Source organism: Mirounga leonina, unplaced genomic scaffold (assembly GCF_011800145.1).
Source record: "Mirounga leonina isolate KUSES-001 unplaced genomic scaffold, KU_Mleo_1.0 Mir_91, whole genome shotgun sequence".
Lineage (NCBI taxonomy): Eukaryota > Metazoa > Chordata > Mammalia > Carnivora > Phocidae > Mirounga > Mirounga leonina.
The window spans coordinates 40,842,583-40,864,285 of NW_023270839.1; the positions used below are offsets into that span (position 1 = coordinate 40,842,583).

The window sequence follows — 21,703 nt, forward strand, 5'->3', positions numbered from 1 at the left end:
AGCAACCTGACACTCTGCTCCTGAATCCTATCTCTGAATTAAGAGTTCCAAATCTAAGATTCTCACTTCTCTTTTCCAGCACCCCCCCCAGCCCCCATTCCATCTAAATCAGTCACCTGGTACCCTTGTTTCCCCTCTATCTCTACTGCTCTTGTTCAGGCCATTGTCACTTATTCACAGCTATTTTCCTGGCCTCCAAGTTTATGCCCTCCATCTCATGGTCAGAGAGGTATTTCCCAGTTAAAATTTTTTAGTGGGGCACCTGGGTGGCTCAGTCGGTTAAGCATCTGATCAGGTCATGATCTCGGGGTCCTGGGATTGAGCTCCACTTTGGGGCTTTGCTCAGCAGGGAGCCTGCTCCCTCTGCCTTTGCCCTCCCCCCTGCTCTCTCTCGTGCTCTCTGTCTCTTTCAAATAAATAACTAAATAAAATCTTTAAAATAAAATCTTTGAGTGAGTTCCTCTTGGTTTTCAGGATAAAATTCTAGTGGTATGGCAACATGTCTTCCATTGTGTGGCCACAGTACCCTGCACTCACCTCTGTTGGAGCACCCATCACCCTGTATTCTAACTGTGGACTTACTCTTTGGACTTCAGTCAAGACTATGAACCAGGGACTATGTTTTTGTTGTATATCCTGAACATCTAGGAAGAGTGCCTGCCTATAATATACATGACTGTTGAATAATTGAATAACATCCCTCAGTTATACACAAAGGGCAATTATCTTTAAGAATAAGTCACTGTCTTGTCCAAAATGGCAAAAGTGAATCACAGGCCTAGCTCTCCTGTTTTTATTTCAGGAAGTCAGAGTAGATCAAATAATAAATGGTATCCTGAAACAATTCCATTGGGCTTCTTTAGGTCTCTAAAGATTGTGTCTCTTTCAGAGTGTAGAGCAGACTGATGTGCATTTTGGTATGTTCAATGGTTTATAGTTCACATGCTTTGGGATGACTATTTTAGAACTTTCTTGAATGAAACGATAATTATTAAATGATACCCAAGAGTTTTGTGCTTAAATTTTTAGAAGGAAGTTGTTTAACGTTATCAAATTTGCTAAGTTTTTAGTGACCGCTCATAAAAATAGAGGGAGGAGAGGTGTTTCTATTTTAGCCATAGAAATCTAGGACTAGGAACCTTAAATAACTTTTCCGTGGTTACCCACTGATTCAGTGGCAGATCAGAATCCAGTGATTTTTACTTCCTATAAGTTACATGATATATTACATTTTAATAGTAACTGATGATGTGTTTTAGAAGATGAGAGTAGAGGCAGGTAACCTGATTTCCTGCTGCCTCTGAGAAGCTATTGTGCCCAGTTGTGGGTAGCAGTCTATTAATTTCTACCACATCTCTTTTTTTCTGATATTCTTTTTTTTTTTTTTTAAAGATTTTATTTATTTGTCAGAGAGAGTGCGTGCACACAAGCAGGGGGAGTGGCATACAGAAAGGAGAAGCAGGCTCCCCGCTGAGCAAGGAGCCCTATGGGTGACTTGATCCCAGGACCCTGGGATCATGACCTGAGCCGAAGGCAGATGCTTAACTGACTGAGCCACCCAGGCGTCCCTTCTCATATTCTTTTTCTGCTTTTTCCCCCTCTTCCCAACCATGCCTTAGGGCTGTCAGGACTACTTTGCGCTTTGCTTTTTTCACTGGTGTCCTACAGAGGTAAAGTGATGACTACTGAGTTTAAATATCAGAATACTATGACTCTGTTTTTTATGTGTAGTTCTTTATTTCAGGGAGTTTGATGAAGAAAAGAAAGGAATCCATAAAGATCCATTTATCTATGAGGTATGAACAATTTATTTCGTTTTTAAACACAACTCAGTAATCCTAACATTCTGCTTTTTTAAAAGTTGGGTTCATTGAAGTTAGTTTATAGTAAATCCCACCCTTTTAGGGTACAGTTCTATGAGTTTTTACAAATGCATCAGTCATATAACCACCCCCGTGATCAAGATCTAGAACATTTCTGTCACCTCCAAAAATCTCACGTCCCTTTATAATCAGCCTTTTGTCCCTGGCCTTTTCCAAAATGTTATATAAATAAAATCATACGGTATGTAGTCTTTTGGGTCTGGCTTCTGTCAAGGAATCTAATGCATTTGAGATTCATCTATGTTTTGTGTGTATCAGTAGTTCATTCCATTTTATTGTTAGATAGTATCCCATTGTATGGGTGTGCGACACTTACCACTTACCAGCTGATGGACACTTGGATTGTTTCCAGTTTATGATAGTTATGAATAAAGCTGCTATAAACATTCATGGATTTATTAAGCATTTAATATATGCCAAGTGTTCCATAGCTAAAGTCCCCATATGGTTTAATCTATAAAATAATTAGTGAACTAAAATTAATTGTATGCTAAAATACAAATAAGCTGGAGAGAAATAGTCATATAAGATAAATGTTAATATATATAAAATACATAAAAAATTCTTAAAAATAAAAAAAAAACGACAACTGTAATAGAAGAATAGACAAAAGACATAAATAAGTAAGCCCAGAAAGAAAATTACAAGTAGAGTTATTTCTTACTGTTTGAGTTTTCACTAACCAAACTCAGGAATTAAGTATATCTAGGTAAATGTATTAATCCCTCCCCATTGGAATTCTTGCTTGATACGTATATTAGTTTCCTAGGGCTGCCGTAACCACAAATTGGTTTGCTTAAAACATCAGAAATTTATTCTGTTGCAATTCTGGAGACTAGGACTCTGAAATGGAGGTGTCAGGAGGGCCATGCTCCTATTGAAGGCTCTAGGAAAGGATCCTTCCTCAGCTCTTCCTAGTTTCTGGTGGTTTCCAACAATCCTTGGAGTTTCTTGGCTTGTAGACACATCACTCTAATTTCTGCAGCTGTCAATACATAGCATCCTTTTGTGTCTATGTCTCTAAATCTTTCCCTCCTTATAAGTACATCAGTAATTGGATTTAGGGCCCCCCCCCCAGTCCAAGTTAATCCTCAACTTGATTACGTTTGCCAAGACCCTTCTTGTAAAGTCACATTCAGAGGAACCAGGAGTTAGGACTTCATGTCTTTCAGGGACATATTCAATCCACAACAGTACTTGAAACTCAAGAACCTAGTAGATTATAATAACACAACATCCTTTGCTTTCTGGATTTGGTATCTAAATGCTTTAGGATCCAAACTGAGAAATGAAATGGATTCAGGTAATGAGAGTTATTTGTCAATGGTAAGCCTTTGAGAGACTGGTCACCTTCATTAGTAATCAAATAAATGAAAAAAACAGTAACAACCAAGATACTATTTTTTGCTGTGAGATGGTAAAAATAAACAGTGAAAATATACTCTGTGTTGCCATAAGTGATGGGAATGCAAATATGTGGGGGCAGCATATTTGCAAGGCAATTTGACAAAGTTGGTGTGTTTCTAACTATTCATCTTAAGAAAGTAATTCAAAGATGTCTATTATTAGTTGTTTATTATAGTAGATAACTTAAAAGTATCCAAATGTTGGGGTGCCTGGGTGGCTCAGTCGTTAAGCGTCTGCCTTCAGCTCAGGTCATGATCCCAGGGTCCTGGGATCGAGCCCCGCATCAGGCTCCCTGCTCAGCGGGAAGACTGCTTCTCCCTCTCCCACTCCCCCTGCTTGTGTTCCCTCTCTTGCTGTGTCTCTCTCTGTCAAATAAATAAATAAAATCTTTAAAAAAAAAAAAAGTATCCAAATGTTGAACAAAATGGGATTAGTTATATGATGGTAGAGCCAAAGAACACTTAATGGGGTGCAAAGAAGTGTATGATACAGACTGTCTATTTTTATTAAGCAAAATCCTATCTAGATATCTAAATACTGAATACATTTCTACTTAAGTAGATTTATTTATGGAGAAAGATCTAAAATAGATGCCAACCATGCTAATAACAGTAGTGATTATCCTGGCTAGTAGAATTATATGTGAGTTAAAATGGCTTAGCTATCTATTTTCAGACCTTTCTGCAATGAACATGCTTGCAATTGGAATGAAAAAATACATAGTTCCTAGAGATTGATAAAAGTTCTAAATTCCATAGTACAATCAGAATAAAAGATCATATTTATAAACTGCTAATTATATCGTACATTATAGTAAGTACAGTATGAGTCAAGGAAGAGGATGTCTCTGATCCTCATCAAAAGAAGGCTCTATAAGGCAGGGTGCACTTTAGGGAGGCCTTGAAGCCTGTGTAGAAGTGAATAGAGCTAGGTTTGTCTAAACATGAAAAAACAACATGGCAAAGAATAAATGAATGCTTCTCTTTAGAACATTATGTCTTGTTCAAATTTTCTTTTTCAATTGTTTCTGTAAAATTAGTCTTTTTTTTTTTTTTAGTAACATAATGTATTATTTCAGGGGTACAGGTAAAATTAGTCTTTGTGTTTAAATATTTGTACTAATATATATGTGTGTATATATAACTGCTTGACTTTATCTATTTTTAATAGGCTGATGTTCAAGTGCAGTTGATCAGCAAAGGCCAACCAAATCCTTTAAAAAATATTCTAAATGAAAATGACGTAGTATTCATCATGGAGAAATTGGTAAGTAGTGCTTGGGCTTTGCACTTGTTTAATTTTTTTTTTTTTAAGATTTTATTTTTAAGTAATCTCTATCTTCATTGTGGGGCTCGAACCTCGAGATCAAGAGTCACATCCTCCACCAGCTGAGACAGCCAGGCACCCCTGTCTTTGTTTAATTCCTAATAGGCAAATTCAGTTTATTGGGAATGATCTCAGATGTGCACATTTTTTTTTAATCAGCAAATTAGTGAAAGTGGATTCTAATTCTTTAAGAAGTAGATACAGTGGTGTCCAATAGAAATATAATGAGAACTGTATAGGTAATTTAAAATTTTGTAGTAGCCTGATTTAAAAAAAAAAGTGAAATTAATTATCATACAGTAATATTGACTTTTTTCTTTTGTTGTCCACTTCTTTGAATTTTAGCGCATGTATAGATTCTGGTAATCACCACCACAATCAGGGCACAGAATAGTTCCATCACCCCAAACAACTCCCTCATGCTATCCCTTTAAAATCCCCCTGGCAACCACTGATCTCTTCTCCCTTGGTGTAGTTTTATCTTTTTAAGAATGTCGTGAATGGAATCATAGAGTCTGTAGCCTTTTGAGTCTGACTTCTTTCACTCTGTATAATGCCTTTGAGATTCATCCAAGTTGTATGTATATCAGTGGTTCATTTCTTGTAATAGCTGAGTAGATTCTGTGGTATGGATGTACCACTGTTTATTTATCTAGTCACTCTTTGAATGACATTTGGGCTGTTTTCTGTCTCCAGTGATCATGAATAGAGCTGCTGTTAATCATTTTTGTACAGATTTTTGTGTGAGTGTGTTTTTTCTTTACGGTAAATACTGAGGAGTGGGATTGTCTGAAATTAGGTTTAATAATGCTTTTTATTTAGTCTCATATATCTGATAATACCGTTTCAATGCATAGTGAATATAAAAATCATTAGTGAGATATTTTAAGTTTTTTTTTTTTTTCCCCATACTGCATCTTTGAAATCTGGGGTGTATTTACACTTACATCTTCTTTTGGTCTGGCCCCATTTCCAGTACTCAGTAGCTGCGTGTGGCCAGTGCCTCTTTTATTGAACAGCACAGCATAAGTAGCTATGACTCATGAAGTTCTACGTTTTAATTTTTGTTGGTGAAATGTAAGAGAAAACTTCTTATCTTTTGCATCATTTTATAATTCCAGCCTGAAGCCTTTGTGTTTTAATTATGGTGTTTTGGCAGAGCAATTATAGTGATTTTTATTGAGTGGTGATAATGCTGTCAGGTTATACAGTTGCTTTGGGGCCAGAACACATTCCTTTGACTACATTTTTCCTGAAGTAGATTGGAACTGTCTCTATTAGGGGAAAGTGGAGGTACTTTTACAAGGAACTCTTCTGTTTGCTTTAGGACCCTCATGCTCTCTGGTGAAAGAACAGGGAGCTTTTCATTTGAATGCATACAATAGCTCCTTTTGGGGAAGGGGGGCAACTTTGTTTTTTATGTTAATGAAAGGGTGGTTTTTTTTTTTTTTAAGTTTTTTTATTTGAGAGAGAGTGAGCGAGATCACAAGGGGTGGGGAAGGGTAGAAGGAGAAGCAGACTCCCCTCTGAGCAGGGAGCCCGATGCAGGACTCCATCCCAGGAGCCTGGGATCATGACCCAAGCCAAAAGCAGATGCTTAACCGACTGAGCCACCCAGGTGCCCCTAATGAAAGAGTGTTATTACTGCTTATCTATAGTGGACAGATGCTTGGGAAATAGTTATAGGTGAGTTATGTGGTTGAATTTAGACTTTTGTTATGGGGAAAAGGGAAAGTGTATGTAGAGCAAAAGCCAAAAAAATTAAGATGTTCAGATGAAGATGAGCCACCTAGGAAAAGATAAGAATGAGCCAAGGGGGATCCGGGAATGTGGTCGGGATCCCAGTGAGGACGCAGCTCGCCCTTGTGGGAAGGTCCCTGGAATTCACTGGGGCTCTGGCATTTTTGGATGAGGAGCAGTCAAAATGGCCATTGTCTCTGCAAAGATCAGTAGAACTTACAGCATGAATTTTAGGTAGATGGGTATTAAACAGAAGAAAAAAATGACATTTTGGGTACCACCAATTCTGGGAACTCTTTGGAAAGCCAGGCCTAGAAGGGACTGAGATCTGTGATCTGGCAAAAGAAATTCAAAGTTGGGGAAATATCTGGGTCTGATACCTATTAAGCGGACGGAGTATTTACTGCCCGAAGGCTTAATTAATGGATAAGATCCTGAGTTTTGAAGTCAGACTGTCTAGATTCAAATGTTGCAGTTGCCATTCACTGGCTGTGATTCTAGGCAAGTTATTTAGCCATTTGCTACCTCAGTTTTCCCATCTATAAAACAGAGTTAATGGGGCACCTGGGTGGCTCAGTTGGTTAAGCGTTCCACTCTTGGTTTTGGCTTGGGTCATGATCTTGGGGTCGTGAGATTGAGCCCTCTCCCTCTGCCCCCCTCCCGAAAATAAGTAAATAAAATCTTTTTAAAAAATTATAATAGTATCTATTTCAGGGTTTTTATGAAAAGTAACAGAAAACTTAGAACAATAGCTGTACATAGTAATGCTCAGGAAATGTTAACTCTTGGGGTTATTGTTATTATTGGCAAGGCTGAACTATGTAATTACTTAAACATGGAGATATTAGAAACACATAGATTTCAGAACCCTGTAACACGAATGAGAGCTGCTAGTCCTAAGAGTAGATTTAAGGAGAAACGGCTGTGGCCCTTTGAGTTTTGGGAGTGAAAAATCAGGAGTCTCCCATGGGTTTCTCTTGGTGTTTTGTCTTTGGTTCATCATTTTATACATGTTGGAGCACTTCCTTTTCTAATGGCATCAGATGCTTCCTCTATCAGTAGCAGCTTAGATCATTATCTTTTTATAGGACAGCGGAAATGCTTCTGATGGCAAGATTTGTTGGTACCAGACTGGTTTGTAGCTGTGATTCTTGCCATCACCCAGTCATTTGTGCTTAAGAGTTTGGAAACCAGTACATTATGTTCTAGCATAGTGAAGAATTGACTGGTGAGTGTTCTTTTACTTGACTAAATAATTAAAAAATATTTTTTAAGCCTTTGGACAAGGAAGAAACAAGTCATGTTGAAGAACCACAATGTGAAGAAACGGTTATTTCTGATTTCTCTACTGGAGAGAATGTTGGACCACTTGCTTTACCAGTTGGGAGAGCAAGGTAAGTTTTTCTTAGCATCGAGCTAGGAGGAGGGCTGAAGGCTAGGATTTAAATGAAAGCGTTCTTACCAACATTGGGGAAAAAATATGTATCTAGTCCAGGTCCTTCCCTCCCTTCTTCCCCCTCTCCCTAGACACGATACTCAAATCTCCAGGGATAGCTTTCGTGTCTTTTTTTTTTTTTAATTCTTATGTTAATCCCCATACATTACATCATTAGTTTTAGATGAAGTGTTCCATGATTCATTGTTTGTGCATAACACCCAGTGCTCCATGCAGAACGTGCCCTCCTCAATACCCACCACCAGGCCAACCCATCCTCCCACCCCCCTCCCCTCTAGAACCCTCAGTTTGTTTTTCAGAGTCCATCGTCTCTCCAGGGATAGCTTTACTTGAATATCCTATAGGTGTCCCAAGCATGACCAAGAAGACCATGTCGTGGTCCCTTTCTCTACTCCCCCGTACTGTTTGTTCTTGCTTCTCAATTGTTTTCGTTGTATTTGGTTCCCCTCCAGTCTTTCTTCCTTGCTGCCGCCAGAGATCTTCATAAATCACTGAAAGCCTGATTGTGTTGCTTCCTTGCTTAAAAATCCTTCGCTGGTTCTTGTTGCCTCATGATACAATCCAAATTTCTTTTGAATGACACATAAGAACCTTCACTGTCCAGTCCAGAGCTCCTCCACCAGGGGAGCCATTCCCAGTGGGCATTTGGAAATACGCAGGGATACTTTTTGGTTGTTACAGTGACTGAGGGGAGTGATTGGCCAGGGCTGTGGCTAGTGAATGTCCTGCAGTGCACTGGGCTCTCCTGCGCAAGGAGGAATTATCCTATCCCGACGCCAGCAGTGCCCCTGGTAGAAAGCCTGCCGCCCCCATCTGCCTGGCCAGCTTCACTTCCTGCCTCCCCACTGTGTAGCTGCGGGCAGCTCTCCCCAGCTGGCCCCCCTCGCCTCCACAACCAAAGTTATTGCCGTCAAGGAGTTCTGGAGGATATAGTCATATAAATAATAACATTGGACCGTAAGGACTCTAGTAATAATATTCACAAAGTGACTCTCCTTCATGGTGGTTTTTGTTTGTTTTGCTAGGTAGAAGCTTGTAACATTTTTCTGTAGTTAAATTTATCAGTCTTTATGGCTTCTTGATTTTAAGTCATGTTTGGCCTTTTTTCTTTTCTCCCCGACAACTTAAACATTATTTATTGGTGTTGTTTTCTCCATCCAGTGTTTGTTTGGATTTATCCATATGCTTATCATTGCCTTGCTTTGCATTTGGAACCTTCCTTTTGGGATTATTGTATTTCCTTTCTGAAGTACAATCCCTTAGAACTTCCTTTGTTGAACATCTGTTGGTAATAAATTAAGTTTTCATCTCTGAAAAATTTCAAGATACATTTTTGGGCAACTTTTAATTTTGATACACTTTCAAATTTACAGAAAAGTTGAAGGAATAGCACAAGAACTTCTGTGTACCCTTGACCCAGATTCACCAGTTATTTACATGTTACTACATCTGCTTTGTGACTCTCTCTCATTCCTCCTCCTCCTCCTCCTCCTCCTCGTCCTCCCCCACTCTGCCACCTATATAACATACTCCTATCACCCACACACATTTTTTTAAATGAAATATTGAGAGAATGTTGGAGAAACTGTGCTCCTTTACTTCTAAATATTTCACTGTGTATTTTCTGAGAACAAGTATATTCTCTTATGTAAACACAGAACAATGACCAAAATCTGGAAGTTTAACACTTACAGTACTATTATTCATACTCATTCACAGAGTATGCAGTTTTCTTTTTTTTTTTTTTTTTAAGATTTTATTTATTTATTTGACAGAGAGAGACCCAGCAAGAGAGGGAACGCAAGCAGGGGGAGTGGGAAAGGGAGAAGCAGACTTCCCGCGGATCAGGGAGCCCGATACGGGGCTTGATCCCAGTACCCCGGGATCATGACCTGAGCTGAAGGTAGACACTTAAGGACTGAGCCACCCAGGCGCCCCGAGTATGCAGTTTTCTTAAGTATTCCAATGACTAATGACCTCAAGCATCTTTTATGTGCTTATTGGCTTTTTTTTTTTGCCCCAGCTTTATTGAATATAATTAACATATCCTACCTATTTCTTTTGCTTCATCTCGCAGCCTACTTTCCCTCCTACTGAACCTCTACCCTCACCCTATTGGACTCCCCACTTGTAGATAGCGCCATTCTCCTCACTTGCAGGTGCGTGTGTCTTCATCTGCCTGGTGTGCCCTTCTCCCAATTCTTCACTGGGTGAAATATTTATGTATTTTGCCACTTAATTTCCAGACTTTTGTTTCTGGGATACTGGGTATTGGAGTTTATAATTAGAAACGTATTTGGTCTTTGTCCACTGTTCCTGGCACAGAGTTCCTAAAGCCCTTAGAATTTCCTAAGTGAGGAGAAAGAGGAAGGTGTTTTTTATTATGTTAGTGAGGTGGCTTTTGGGGGCACCTGGGTGGCTCAGTCAGTTGAGTGGCCAGCTCTTATTTTCCCCTCAGGTCATGATCTCAGGGTCCTGGGATCCAGCCCTGCATCAGGCTTTGTGCTCAGTGGGAGTCTGCTTGAAGATTGATTCTTTCTCTCCCTCTCTGTCTGCCCCTCCCCCTGCTCACATGAACATGCGCTCTCTCTTTCTCTCAAATAAATAAATCTTTAAAAAAAAAAATTAGGTGGCTTTTGGAAAGCCCCTAGGTAACTTGTGGCTTGGGGCGGAGAGTTGTCAGGGTACCAACCCTGTGATTAGAGGGTTAGAACACTCAGCCCCACCCCTACCTCCAGAGAGGAGAGGAGGACTGGAGGTTGAGTTCAGTCCCCAATGGCCGGTGATTAATCATTTCATGCCTATGTGACTAAGGCTTCATAAAAACCCAAAAGGAGAGTGTTTGGAGAACCTCTGGGTTGGTGAACAGGTGGAGATTTGGGGAGAGTGGCTCACTAGGAGAGGGCATGGGCTCTCTACACTCTTTCCCCATACCTTGCTCTGTGCATCTCTTCCATCTGGCTGTTCCTGAGTTATAACCTTTTATGATAAACCAGTGATCTAGTAAGTAAAGTGCTTTTCTGAGTTCTGTGAGTCGCTCTAGCAAATCAGTTGAACCCAAGGAGGAGGTTGTTGGAACCTCTGATCTATATCTGGTCAGTCAGAAGCACGGGTGACAACCTGGACTTGCCTTTGGCATCTAAAGGTGGGTGGCGATGGGCTGGGGTGCGTCTTGTAGGATTGAGCCCTTAACCTGTGGCATCTGATGCTGTCTCTGGGTAAATAGAATCAGAATTGGGTTGAATTGTAGGACACCCAGCTGGTGTCAGAAAATTACTTGGTATGAGGAAAAACCCCACACATTAGAGGTGGGTGCAGAATCTTAGTTGGTGACCAGAAGTAAAATCAGTCAGTGTCAGAATCGTAGATGCCCTTCATGATATCTTTGGAAAAGAAAACTTGATTGATGGACAGTTTCTACTTACAGTTTATTCTTCCTATTCTTGTTTTCAAGGCAGTTAATTGGACTTTACACCATGGCTCACAATCCTAATATGACCCACTTGAAGATTAATCATCCAGTTACTGCCCTTCCTCCCCTGTGGGTAAGGTGTGACAGTTCAGATCCTGAAGGGACCTGTTGGCTGGGAGCTGAGCTTGTCACCACAAATAACAGCATTACAGGAATTGTCTTATATACAGTCAGTTGTAAAGGTGAGAGCTCACTCATCTTACATTTATGGAGGGGGGTGTGCATTTATTTATTTGTGCTGTTACTGTGTTGTGGTTTTTACTGAAAACATATTTTGAAGAGGGAAGTGCACACAGTGGAACTTGTTAGCCACCAGGAACCTACTCTGGTGTGTAACTTGCGGCATGTAGGAGGTATTCCAGAAACAGATCTCCAGAAATCTGAACAGGAGTTTATGGCTTTGTTTGTTAGTTTTATTTGGGTTTCATTTGGTTTATATGTGTGTATTTTTGGAAATTTTCATTGGAGGATAAAAAAATGAAATATAATGACAATATAATTCCAATCTCACAGTAGATGTTTAATTATATTTTTGGTAGTAGGATTCTTACTAAACTCTGAAATCAGATTTGTATCCAATGTGCAGTAAACCAAATCTCTGAGTCACTGAGTTTGAAGCAGAGAAAGTTGTATAATCAGAAAGGCAGCCCGTCGAGAGGGCAGGCAGGGGAGTATTCCCAAATCTGTCTTCCTGACTGAGCAAGTTTTATGATCCGAGGGGTTGAGATTGCATACATATTGATGAAAAGGGAGGGGGAAGTTTGTGACTATTCATGAGGAAGGATGGAGCATGCATATTGGGCAAACATAGGTAACATCTATCCCATGTTCACTTTGGGGTGGAGATTAACACCAGAACAAGGCATGACTCAGTCTCAGACACCAGGAGGTTATCTTAGGACAAGGAGAAGGAACTATGGGCATGCTCCATGAGCCCGTGCAAACTGGATGACGGGGTCTTGGGCTCATTATCTCGGGTAAGGGATGCAGAGCCTTGCTTGTTCATAGGCTGGAGCCATATCAATGGACCTTGAGTCCAGGCTTCCGCAGAGACAGCCAGTGGGGTCTCTGAAAAGACACAGTAGCTGATTAGAGAGAAACAGGTCTCTGAAAACCAGCTTTAAATTTTCTGCTGTGTTTCAACCTCATTAACTCAATGGGGCATGGTTTCAGTATTGACCTCTGTTCCACTTTCCTTCCTTTGTCAAGATGTCATCTGGATTTAAAATTTAATGTCATCTGTTACTAGTGTGAAGTTGTGGTACCCTCAGAGTTTGAGGGGTTGTCATTTTCCAACTCTAACAGTCTAATTTTGAATTGTACCTTTAAAATTATTTTTTCTTTTATGTCTTACAGCTGATAAAAATTACTCTGTAAATCTTGAAGACCTGAAAAGTTCACATAAGAAAAGACATCACTTATCTACGGTAGGTATTTCTCTCTTCTGCTCACATTAGTTTCTTTAGACTGTTATGGACCTGCCTCCCTAGTTCAGTGGGGTTTTTTTTCACTCCTAATATGACTACATGTTGTTGTTGTTTTTTTTTTGGTAGTATCAAAATCTTTGTGTTGATTTTCATTTCAGCTAATGACTGAAAATAGATTCTGCCTTGCCTTTTAGCCAGTCTTTGTAATGAAAAAGAATTGTGTTATTTTTCCATTTGGGATAAAAGTATGGCACTATTTCTTCTGCTGGGAAAAAAAACCAAGGTAGTTTTTTTTTTTTTTTAAGATTTTATTTATTTATTTGAGAGAGAGAATGAGATAGAGAGAGAGCGTGAGACGGGGAAGGGTCAGAGGGAGAAGCAGACTCCCTGCTGAGCAGGGAGCCCGATGCGGGACTCGATCCCGGGACTCCAGGATCATGACCTGAGCCGAAGGCAGTCGCTTAACCAACTGAGCCACCCAGGTGCCCAAAACCAAGGTAGTTTTTTTTTTTTTTAAAGATTTTATTTATTTATTTGACAGAGAGAGACACAGCGAGAGAGGGAACACAAGCAGGGGGAGTGGGAGAGGGAGAAGCAGGCTCCCCACAGAGCAGGGAGCCCGATGCGGGACTCGATCCCAGGACCCTGGGATCATGACCTGAGCCGAAGGCAGTCGCTTAACCAACTGAGCCACCCAGGTGCCCAACCAAGGTAGTTTTGATAACGGGCCTCTGGCCACGTGAAAGCGTATCTAATGGTGGGCGGATATGCTCTTTTCAGGTAACAGCCAGGGGCTCCGCCCAGTATGAGCTCTTTAAGTCCACAGCCTTGGATGATACACTTGCTGCATCACAAACTACAATCACTTTGGATATTTCGTGGAGTCCTGTGGATGAGATTCTTCAAACCCCCCCACTTTCTTCAACTGCAGCTCTGGTAAGAGTGAACCCTGTTTTGTGTAGAGTTTACTCAGTGTGGATTTACTTTTAACTTGCTTGCTACTGGTGCTGCATACTTCCAGCCCCAGCACTGCTGGATGGTTCTGAGAGGCCCAGTTGACTCCTGAAGTCTCACTGGGGCATCCAGTGGAGGTTTGGCCAGGTGACCTCATCTGTCAGTTGCCCACAGTAGCCATTATGTAACTTTAGAATTTTCTAGCCATTAATAAAGTCTCTTGAGTTGGGATCCAAGTGAAATCATCAAAGTGACTTATTTTTGCTATTCTTAAAAGATTGCAAATATTGACAACACATCAAGAACCATTATACTATTAAGGCATTTCACCTTATATTTACATTTATAAGAATCTGTCTTAAGTTAATCGGAATTGGTAGCAAAAATATATGTGCAAAGATATTCCACACAGTGATAATAACTGTGTCCAAAATATTAAAAACAAACCTGACTGTTTAATAGGGAAGTGCTTAAAATAGACTTCCCTGGTGAAATATTATACATTCTTTAAATATCATGATTTAAAGTGTCTTTAATGATAATAAATGCTTATTGTTAAGCAAACAAAAGAAAAATAGACAAAATAATATATACAGTAGGATCTCAACTATGTTTTTGAAAACTGTGTACACAGATGCCTGGATAGTGTTAATTGTGGCTCCCTTGGGGTCGTGGGATTATGGATAATTATATTCTTTTTTTTTTTTTTAAAGATTTTATTTATTTTTATTTGAGAGAGAGAGAGAATGAGAGAGAGCACATGAGAGGGGGGAGAGTCAGAGGGAGAAGCAGACTCCCCGCTGAGCAGGGAGCCCGATGCGGGACTCGATCCTGAGACTCCAGGATCATGACCTGAGCCGAAGGCAGTCGCTTAACCAACTGAGCCACCCAGGCGCCCCTGGATAATTATATTCTTAATGCTTTTCTTTTCCTGCAATAGGAATTTACATACAATGGCATTTACTTTTTTCCCCTTTTATCCCCCTTTTTTTTAAGGTTTTAGAAAGTTCCTAAAACTTTGACCTCTGGCTAAGACAGCACATTGTTGGTTTAGCTAGAAGGAGTCTATTGAACATATTTATTAGAGGGTGGTTATTTTTGGTATGTGGTAATGCTGAGTTTGTCACTGGGTGTTAAGATGTATTTATTTACATTTCTCCCACTTTCTTTTGGAAATTCAGTGGGAAAGGGCAGGAGAAGAGGGTATGAGGAGAGCAGTTGTTCCAGGTAGGCACAATCAGGGTATAGAGAGAGGCGTTGGTAGCATGAGTTTAGGTTACTTATTGGGATGAGCAGGATCTGTGGTATCTCTGGGGGTGATGTTCTAAATGGAGTATTACCTACTTATTCAGTTCATTAATGCTTTATGAAATATATTTTTTAATGTGTGGGGAGTTTGAAATGCAAGTAACTGTGACCACTATGCAGAGAAGATGGCATTACCAGTGAAAACTGACTTTGGGAACTTTTTAGAATATTAAAGTGGAATCGGGAGAGCCCAGAGGTCCTTTGAATCATCTTCAAAGAGAACTGAAATTTCTCCTTGTGAGTATCCTTCTGGAATTTGTGACTTGTATTAAATTTTATGTTTTCATAAAAATGTTTGTTAATATCATTGTTACTTTGTTTTGTGTTCAAGATTTATTCCAAATGTTACGAATTCAGTAGATAATCTCGGCAATTTGGACAGTATGATTTTACTGCATGGTAGTTGTCCTTATAATCACAGGGAGCATTAGTTAGTTAAGAGCTACACTTCTTCCCCCTTTTTACTGGAGTATTCGGTTTCTATTCATACAATGGATTCCCCTCTTTTTAGGTGGGTCAGCTGCCAATTTATTCCAAATGCATGTATAATCTGCTTATTGATAACTGGGATTTTGATTCATGCTAAGGATTAGTGAGCACGTGTTTCAAGAATTTTATGTCTCAGTGAGTTTTACTCTATTCTACAAACTGAATCTCAAGGGGGTGCCTCATTTTAATGCAGTAGAAATTTGAAATGTCCTAGCCTGGCATAGAGAACCATTTCTATCCAGTCACTGCCCTACTTACTTTTTTTTTTAACAGCTTTATTGAGATATAAATTACATCCCATAAAATTCACTTGTTTCAAGTGCACATTTCAGTGGTTTTTAGGATACTTACAGAGTTGTACAACCGTGGCCATATATAATTTTGGAGCATTTTCAACAAAAGAAACCCGTACCTATTAGCAGTCACCTCCCAGCCCCACCAGCCCCGCGGCCACTAACCTTTGTTAATACTTTGTTGTACTTTGTTCCTTTTATCGGCGAATAGCATTCCATTGTATAGCTATACCACGTTTCGCTCATCCACTCACCAGCTGATGGACAATTCTGTTGTTTCCGCTTTTTGACTATTATGAATAATGCTGCCATGAGCAGTCTTGTACAAGTTTTATGGGACATATGTTTTCACATCTTTTGGGTGGAATTGCTGGTCAGTGTGATAACTGTGTTTAAGCTTTTGAGGAGCTGCCAAACTATAACTGTTTTCCAAAGTGGCTGTACGATTTTACATTCCTACCAACAGTGTGTGTTCCAGTTTCTCCATATCCTTGCCAACACTTGGTATTGCCTTTTTATTATGATTATTATTAATTATTTTCACCATCCTAGTGGGGATGAAGTGGTATCTCATGGTTCTGAGTTGCATTTCCCTGATGGCTTACTGACTTTGAGCATCTTTTCATGTTATTAGCTCCTACTTACTTCTTTAGCTTAATCTCACACCCTACTTCTACTCCCACTGAACCCCTAACCCTGGCCTGCTTATTGTACCTTGGTCCTGTCACGCTGTCACTTTGTGGTGAGTGCGTCTTGCTCTCCCTAGCATGCCCTTTCCCTCCACCCCCCCCCCCCCGTGCTGGATGAGCTCTCTGTGACATCCTCACCTAGGATGATTGCACTGATCCCCCAGAATGGCTAATGCTACCTGTGCTTTGTGCTGCGAGAGCGCTCTACTTACACTTCCTGTTATCAAACACAGTGATCTGTTTGCTTCTCTGTCTCCCCTCCTAGACTTGAGTGACAGGTACTCTGCCTGCAGCATTTGGCACAGTACCAAGCATTTCTAATATTTCACTTCCGATTATTATTTCCCTGTTTTTTGTATACAACCTGGTATTTTTTTCTCAACTTTCTCTCTGGAAAGCTCCTCTTTCAGGACCCTTCCTGTGGGCTTCCATCACACTTCTCTCCTCATGTCTCTACCCTTCTCTCTCCACACCCTGGCAGAGAGCTTGTCACTCAGGGATTTGGCTAATGCCTTTCTGAGGGAACTCCAGACTGTCTTCTTCAAGCTGATACCATTCCTCTTCCTTCCCACTTCCACCAAATTATTTCCCAGCTGAGTAGAGGGCTGTTGCCTCAAACAGTATTTCCGAAATGAAACTTGAGATCTTCTCCGGACAAGATCCTCTCAGAGAAACCACCCCTCCCCCCCATTTCTGTCTGTGGTTCCACTGTTCCTTCGATTTCCCGGGCTAGAAACCTTCTATTTTATTTTATTTTATTTTATTTTTTTTAAAGATTTTATTTATTTATTTGACAGAGAAAGACACAGCGAGAGAGGGAACACAAACGGGGAGTGGGAGAGGGAGAAGCAGACTCCCTGCCGAGCAGGGAGCCCGATGTGGGACTCGATCCCGGGACTCCAGGATCATGACCTGAGCCGAAGGCAGTCGCTTAACCAACTGAGCCACCCAGGTGCCCTTAGAAACCTTCTATTTTAGTTTAGTAAGAACTATTGCTACCACCACACTAACACGGAAGGATGTTTTCTCCTTCCGGGCCCTGGTTCTTGGTCACGCTGCTTCGAAGAATGAAAAGGTAGACAGACAGAGTGGTGGGCAGCAAAGCAAGGTTTATTGAGTGATAGTACAAAGCTCCCAAAGAGGGAGGGGACCCGAGAAGGTGGCCGCCAGAGTTTCTCAGTCTAGGGATTTTTATGGGCTTGTTAGCCGGCTGTTTTAACCTGACTAACCCTCCCTGCACCTGTCATCCAATCAGATTTTTGTCCCCTATCTATCACATGTCCCCTATCTATCACAAAGAATGGAGGGCTCCTTCCAAGGTGGTGTAAAATCCTTTTACGGGTGGTTTCCTCTTACGGCAGGGCCCCTTGTTCCTGCCTGTCTGCCTTCCAACTATCCTTCATCATAACCACCACAACTGGAAGCTGCCATTGTGTGCCAAGCAGGTGGTGCTGGATGGATCAGTTATTTTGCTGGAGACATCAGCAGTTGCTAAGTGGAAGACCTGATTCAAATACATGTCTGTCATTCAAACGCATGCCTGTCCATCTGACTTGAAAGTCCATGTTTTGTGATAACCTCCCTTATAAATTCACAGAATCTTAGATGGCCATAATCTCTTCCAAGCTAGTCCCCTGTACTTTTGTAAATAGCTAGGATTTTTTCTTTTATTTTTTCCACATCTCCCTTCCTCTCTCCCTCCCTTTCTAATAAACTGTTCTTTTTTTCCTTTAAGCTTTTTCTCACTGCCCATCTTAGTTAAAGCTCTTATCACCTGCCTCCTGGACCACTCTGATGGTCATTTATTGTTTCTCAACAGGGACACTATGGGCGTTTTAGGCAGAACCATTTTTTGTGCTTTGGGACCATTGTATACATTGCAAGATGCTTAGCATCCTTGGCCCCTACCAAACTAAATACTCAAAGTGCCCTTGTACCCCCAGTCATTGTGACACCAAAACTATCTGCACATTTTTCCAAAGACCCCCCCCGGGGGTGGAAAATGATATCACCTCTATTGAGAAACATTGTACTTTCTCTTCCTTAGAATCCATCCTGGGTATTTCTAACACGAATTCTTAACAACTTGATCATGTCATGTTCCTGCCAAAAAATCAACAATGGCTGTTGTCTTTCATATGAAGTAAAAAAATCTTTTCAGGCTTTAAGATATGTCTAGCCCCTGTTCCTTCTAATCTCATTTCCCACTGTTCCATAGGTGTTTTCTCCACCACGGCTGGACCTCGCCCCACCCTCTTCATGTTATTCCTTGCTCCGTCCCTGCTGTGCAGCTCCTGGTCCCCACATTTGCGTGCAGCTGATGTTTCACATTGTGCCCCTGGCTATTCTGGTCTCCCTTTCCTTTGGTGTAGATACTGTATGTGTTGGCATATACATTTATGTTATTTTTATATAAACTTCCATTCAGTTTCACGTTTTTTGTTGCCTGATTATTACACCTGGATTATCAGTCTTTTTTAACCAAAATTCCAAGTGTCTTCAGGGCAGGTTCATTAGTCTGGAATCCTCGGTAGCACTGACGCACGTGGCATCACCCTTAGAACGCCATCTTTGGTACCAGACTGCTGGGTGTGTGTCTTGGCAGTGTCATAATGTGTGATCCTGAGCAAGTTACTTTACCTCTCTTGGCCTCAGTGAAATGGGGGATGATGGTAATATCTGCCTGATGGGGTTTTTGTGAGGATTAAATACCATTCTACATATAAAACACTTAGAACTGTTCCTGACATGGTTAAATGTTCAAGAAATGTTATAATGACTGGTATTATTATTAAATATATTCCTACTGATTAAACTATCTTTTTTTTGCTAAAAAATTTTTGGATTTCTTTTTTTTTTTAATCTCCCTTAGGTTTTGGCTGATGGTTTGCGGACTGGTGTAACGGAATGGCCTGAGCCTCTGGAAGTAAAATCTGCTGTTGAACTTGTGCAGGAATTTCTGAATGGTCTTTATTTTCCTAACTCATGCTCTGTATATTGTTGATTTTTCTTAGTTGAGAATTTATACTTTCTAAATTTAAAAATAAGTTGTCTTTCTAGGCTTGGTATTCTTTTTGGTTGGGAAATTTATAAAGCTGTGAGGTCTCTCATGGTCAGAGGGACAGATTTGTTCTGAATTACTAACAGTAGAGGTCTAAGTAATTTTAAGAGTAGTATTGAATTTAAATTTTATATACCACAGCTGTATTTGAGATTGTAGGAAAAGAGGGATGGAACAGAAACCTTTGAGCACCTACCATGTGCCCAACGTTGTGTGTCAGGGGCTTTCACTGTATCTCAATTCATCCCCGCACTCCTACCTGGTGGATGTACATCATAACCTCCAGTAGAGTCAAGTAATTTGCTAAAATCCCTGGTTATACTTCTACTGTCCTCATTTACCATTTGAAAATAGGATTAGGATGGAAATAATTTAGAAAGCAGAAAAATAAAATCTAGAGTTAACAAGCTTTTCTACTTTCTAGACTTAAATAAGCTGGATGGATTTAGTGATTCTACAAAAAAAGACACAGAGGTAAGCAATTCTTGTCAGTTAGAAATGTGCACTGAAATAGCTTTTAAAATTTGGTTGTACTGCTATCCTTCATGTCCTACTATTTCAAGTGGATCTGGTATAGCTAAGGCAGCATTTTTTTTTTTTTTTTATTATGTTAGTCACCATACATTATATCATTAGTTTTTGATGTAGTGATCCATGATCCATTGTTTTCGTATAACACCCAGTGCTCCATGCAGTACGTGCCCTCCTTAATACCCATCACTGGGCTAACCAATCCCCCCTCCCCTCTAAAACCCTGTTTGTTTCTCAGGTCCATAGTCTCTCATGGTTCATCTCTCCCTCCAATTCCCTCTCCCCATTTTTCCCTTCCTTCTCTTAATGTCCTCCATGTTATTCCTTATGTTCCACAAATAAGTGAAACCATATGATAATTGACTTTCTCTGCTTGACTTATTTCACTTAGCATAATCTCCTCCAGTCCCATCCATGTTGATGTAAAAGTTGGATATTCATCTTTTCTGATGGCTGAGTAATATTCCATTGTATATATGGACCACATCTTTATCCATTCATCTGTTGAAGGGCATCTCGGCTCTTTCCACAGTTTGGCTATTGCGGACATTGCTGTTATGAACATTGGGGTGCATATGGCCCTTCTTTTCACTACATCTATGTCTTTGGGGTAAATACCCAGTAGTGCAATTGCTGGGTCATAGGGTAGCTCTATTTTTAAATTTTTGAGGAACCTCCACACTGTTTTCCAAAGTGGCTGTACCAACTTGCATTCCCACCAACAGTGTAAGAGGGTTCCCCTTTCTCCACTACTTCTCCAACATTTGTTGTTTCTTTCCCTGTCCATTTTGGCCATTCTAACTGGTGTAAGGTGGTATCTCAGTGTGGTTTTGATTTGGATTTCCCTGATGGCTAATGATGATGAACATTTTTTCATGTGTCTGTTAGCTAAGGCAGCATTTTAAGGGTAGTTTTTTGTTGGTCTTTAATGTCAGCACTGGTGATTGTTTTACCTAAGAACTAAGAAATGCTATTGAAGAGAACTAGTACGTACGTATTATTAATTGATCAACTGCAGGGAAACAGAAATGACCAAGTCAAGATGCTATTAGATGGTATTATTATACTAATATACTATGAGGTGATATGTTAATATGCCTTTCCTGGTATCATTAAATTAAGCTAAATAGGTTGTCAGTTGATGAAACAGGAAAATGGAGACAAATGTCATTTAAGTATTTTTGCATCGAAGGAAAGTTGAATGCTTGCTTTTAGGCATCACACTTGTATAACAATTTTAGGGGTCCCATTTTTCACTGTCACTTGATTGATCTCTCCTCACGATTGAATGAAGGTGTAGAAAATTCATTCCCATGTGTGGATCCCCGTTTTCTCAGAGCAGCATTTGAAAGCTCACTGGCCTTGAACTATTCCTCTTCTTGCTTAATAAACTGAGTCACTCTCTGACGCTGCTTTTTCAGACAGTGAAGCATGACACTGCTGCGGTTGATCGCTCCATCGAATGTCTCTTCACAGTACGGGGGGATCTGGATTTTGCTGAGCAGCTGTGGTTCAAAATGAGTGGTAGTAGGTGTCTGTCATGACTGTGAAATAAAATGTTTCCTGTCATTTGTTAGGTTTACTTTTAAGTCTTTGAAAATAATACAGGACTAGTGTACTACTAGTCTTGCGTGGAAGGCTGGTTCCTATTTTCTCAAATTCATTTC

At 40.3% G+C, this 21,703-nt stretch overlaps 1 protein-coding gene across 2 annotated transcripts in view; it reads left to right on the forward strand.

Annotated features, from left to right (window-relative positions):
* Window positions 1–21,703, forward strand: part of ZWILCH (zwilch kinetochore protein) — a 37,538-nt gene that overhangs the window by 1,892 nt on the left and 13,943 nt on the right. For both annotated transcript variants that reach the window (XM_034993843.1, XM_034993842.1), the window contains exons 2-11: window positions 1,745–1,796; window positions 4,461–4,556; window positions 7,632–7,750; window positions 11,267–11,466; window positions 12,641–12,711; window positions 13,492–13,647; window positions 15,139–15,210; window positions 19,317–19,410; window positions 19,930–19,979; window positions 21,458–21,563. In XM_034993843.1, coding sequence (XP_034849734.1) covers window positions 4,545–4,556; window positions 7,632–7,750; window positions 11,267–11,466; window positions 12,641–12,711; window positions 13,492–13,647; window positions 15,139–15,210; window positions 19,317–19,410; window positions 19,930–19,979; window positions 21,458–21,563 — 880 coding nt within the window. In that variant the 5' untranslated portion in view covers window positions 1,745–1,796; window positions 4,461–4,544. The remainder of the gene's footprint in view (window positions 1–1,744; window positions 1,797–4,460; window positions 4,557–7,631; window positions 7,751–11,266; window positions 11,467–12,640; window positions 12,712–13,491; window positions 13,648–15,138; window positions 15,211–19,316; window positions 19,411–19,929; window positions 19,980–21,457; window positions 21,564–21,703) is intronic.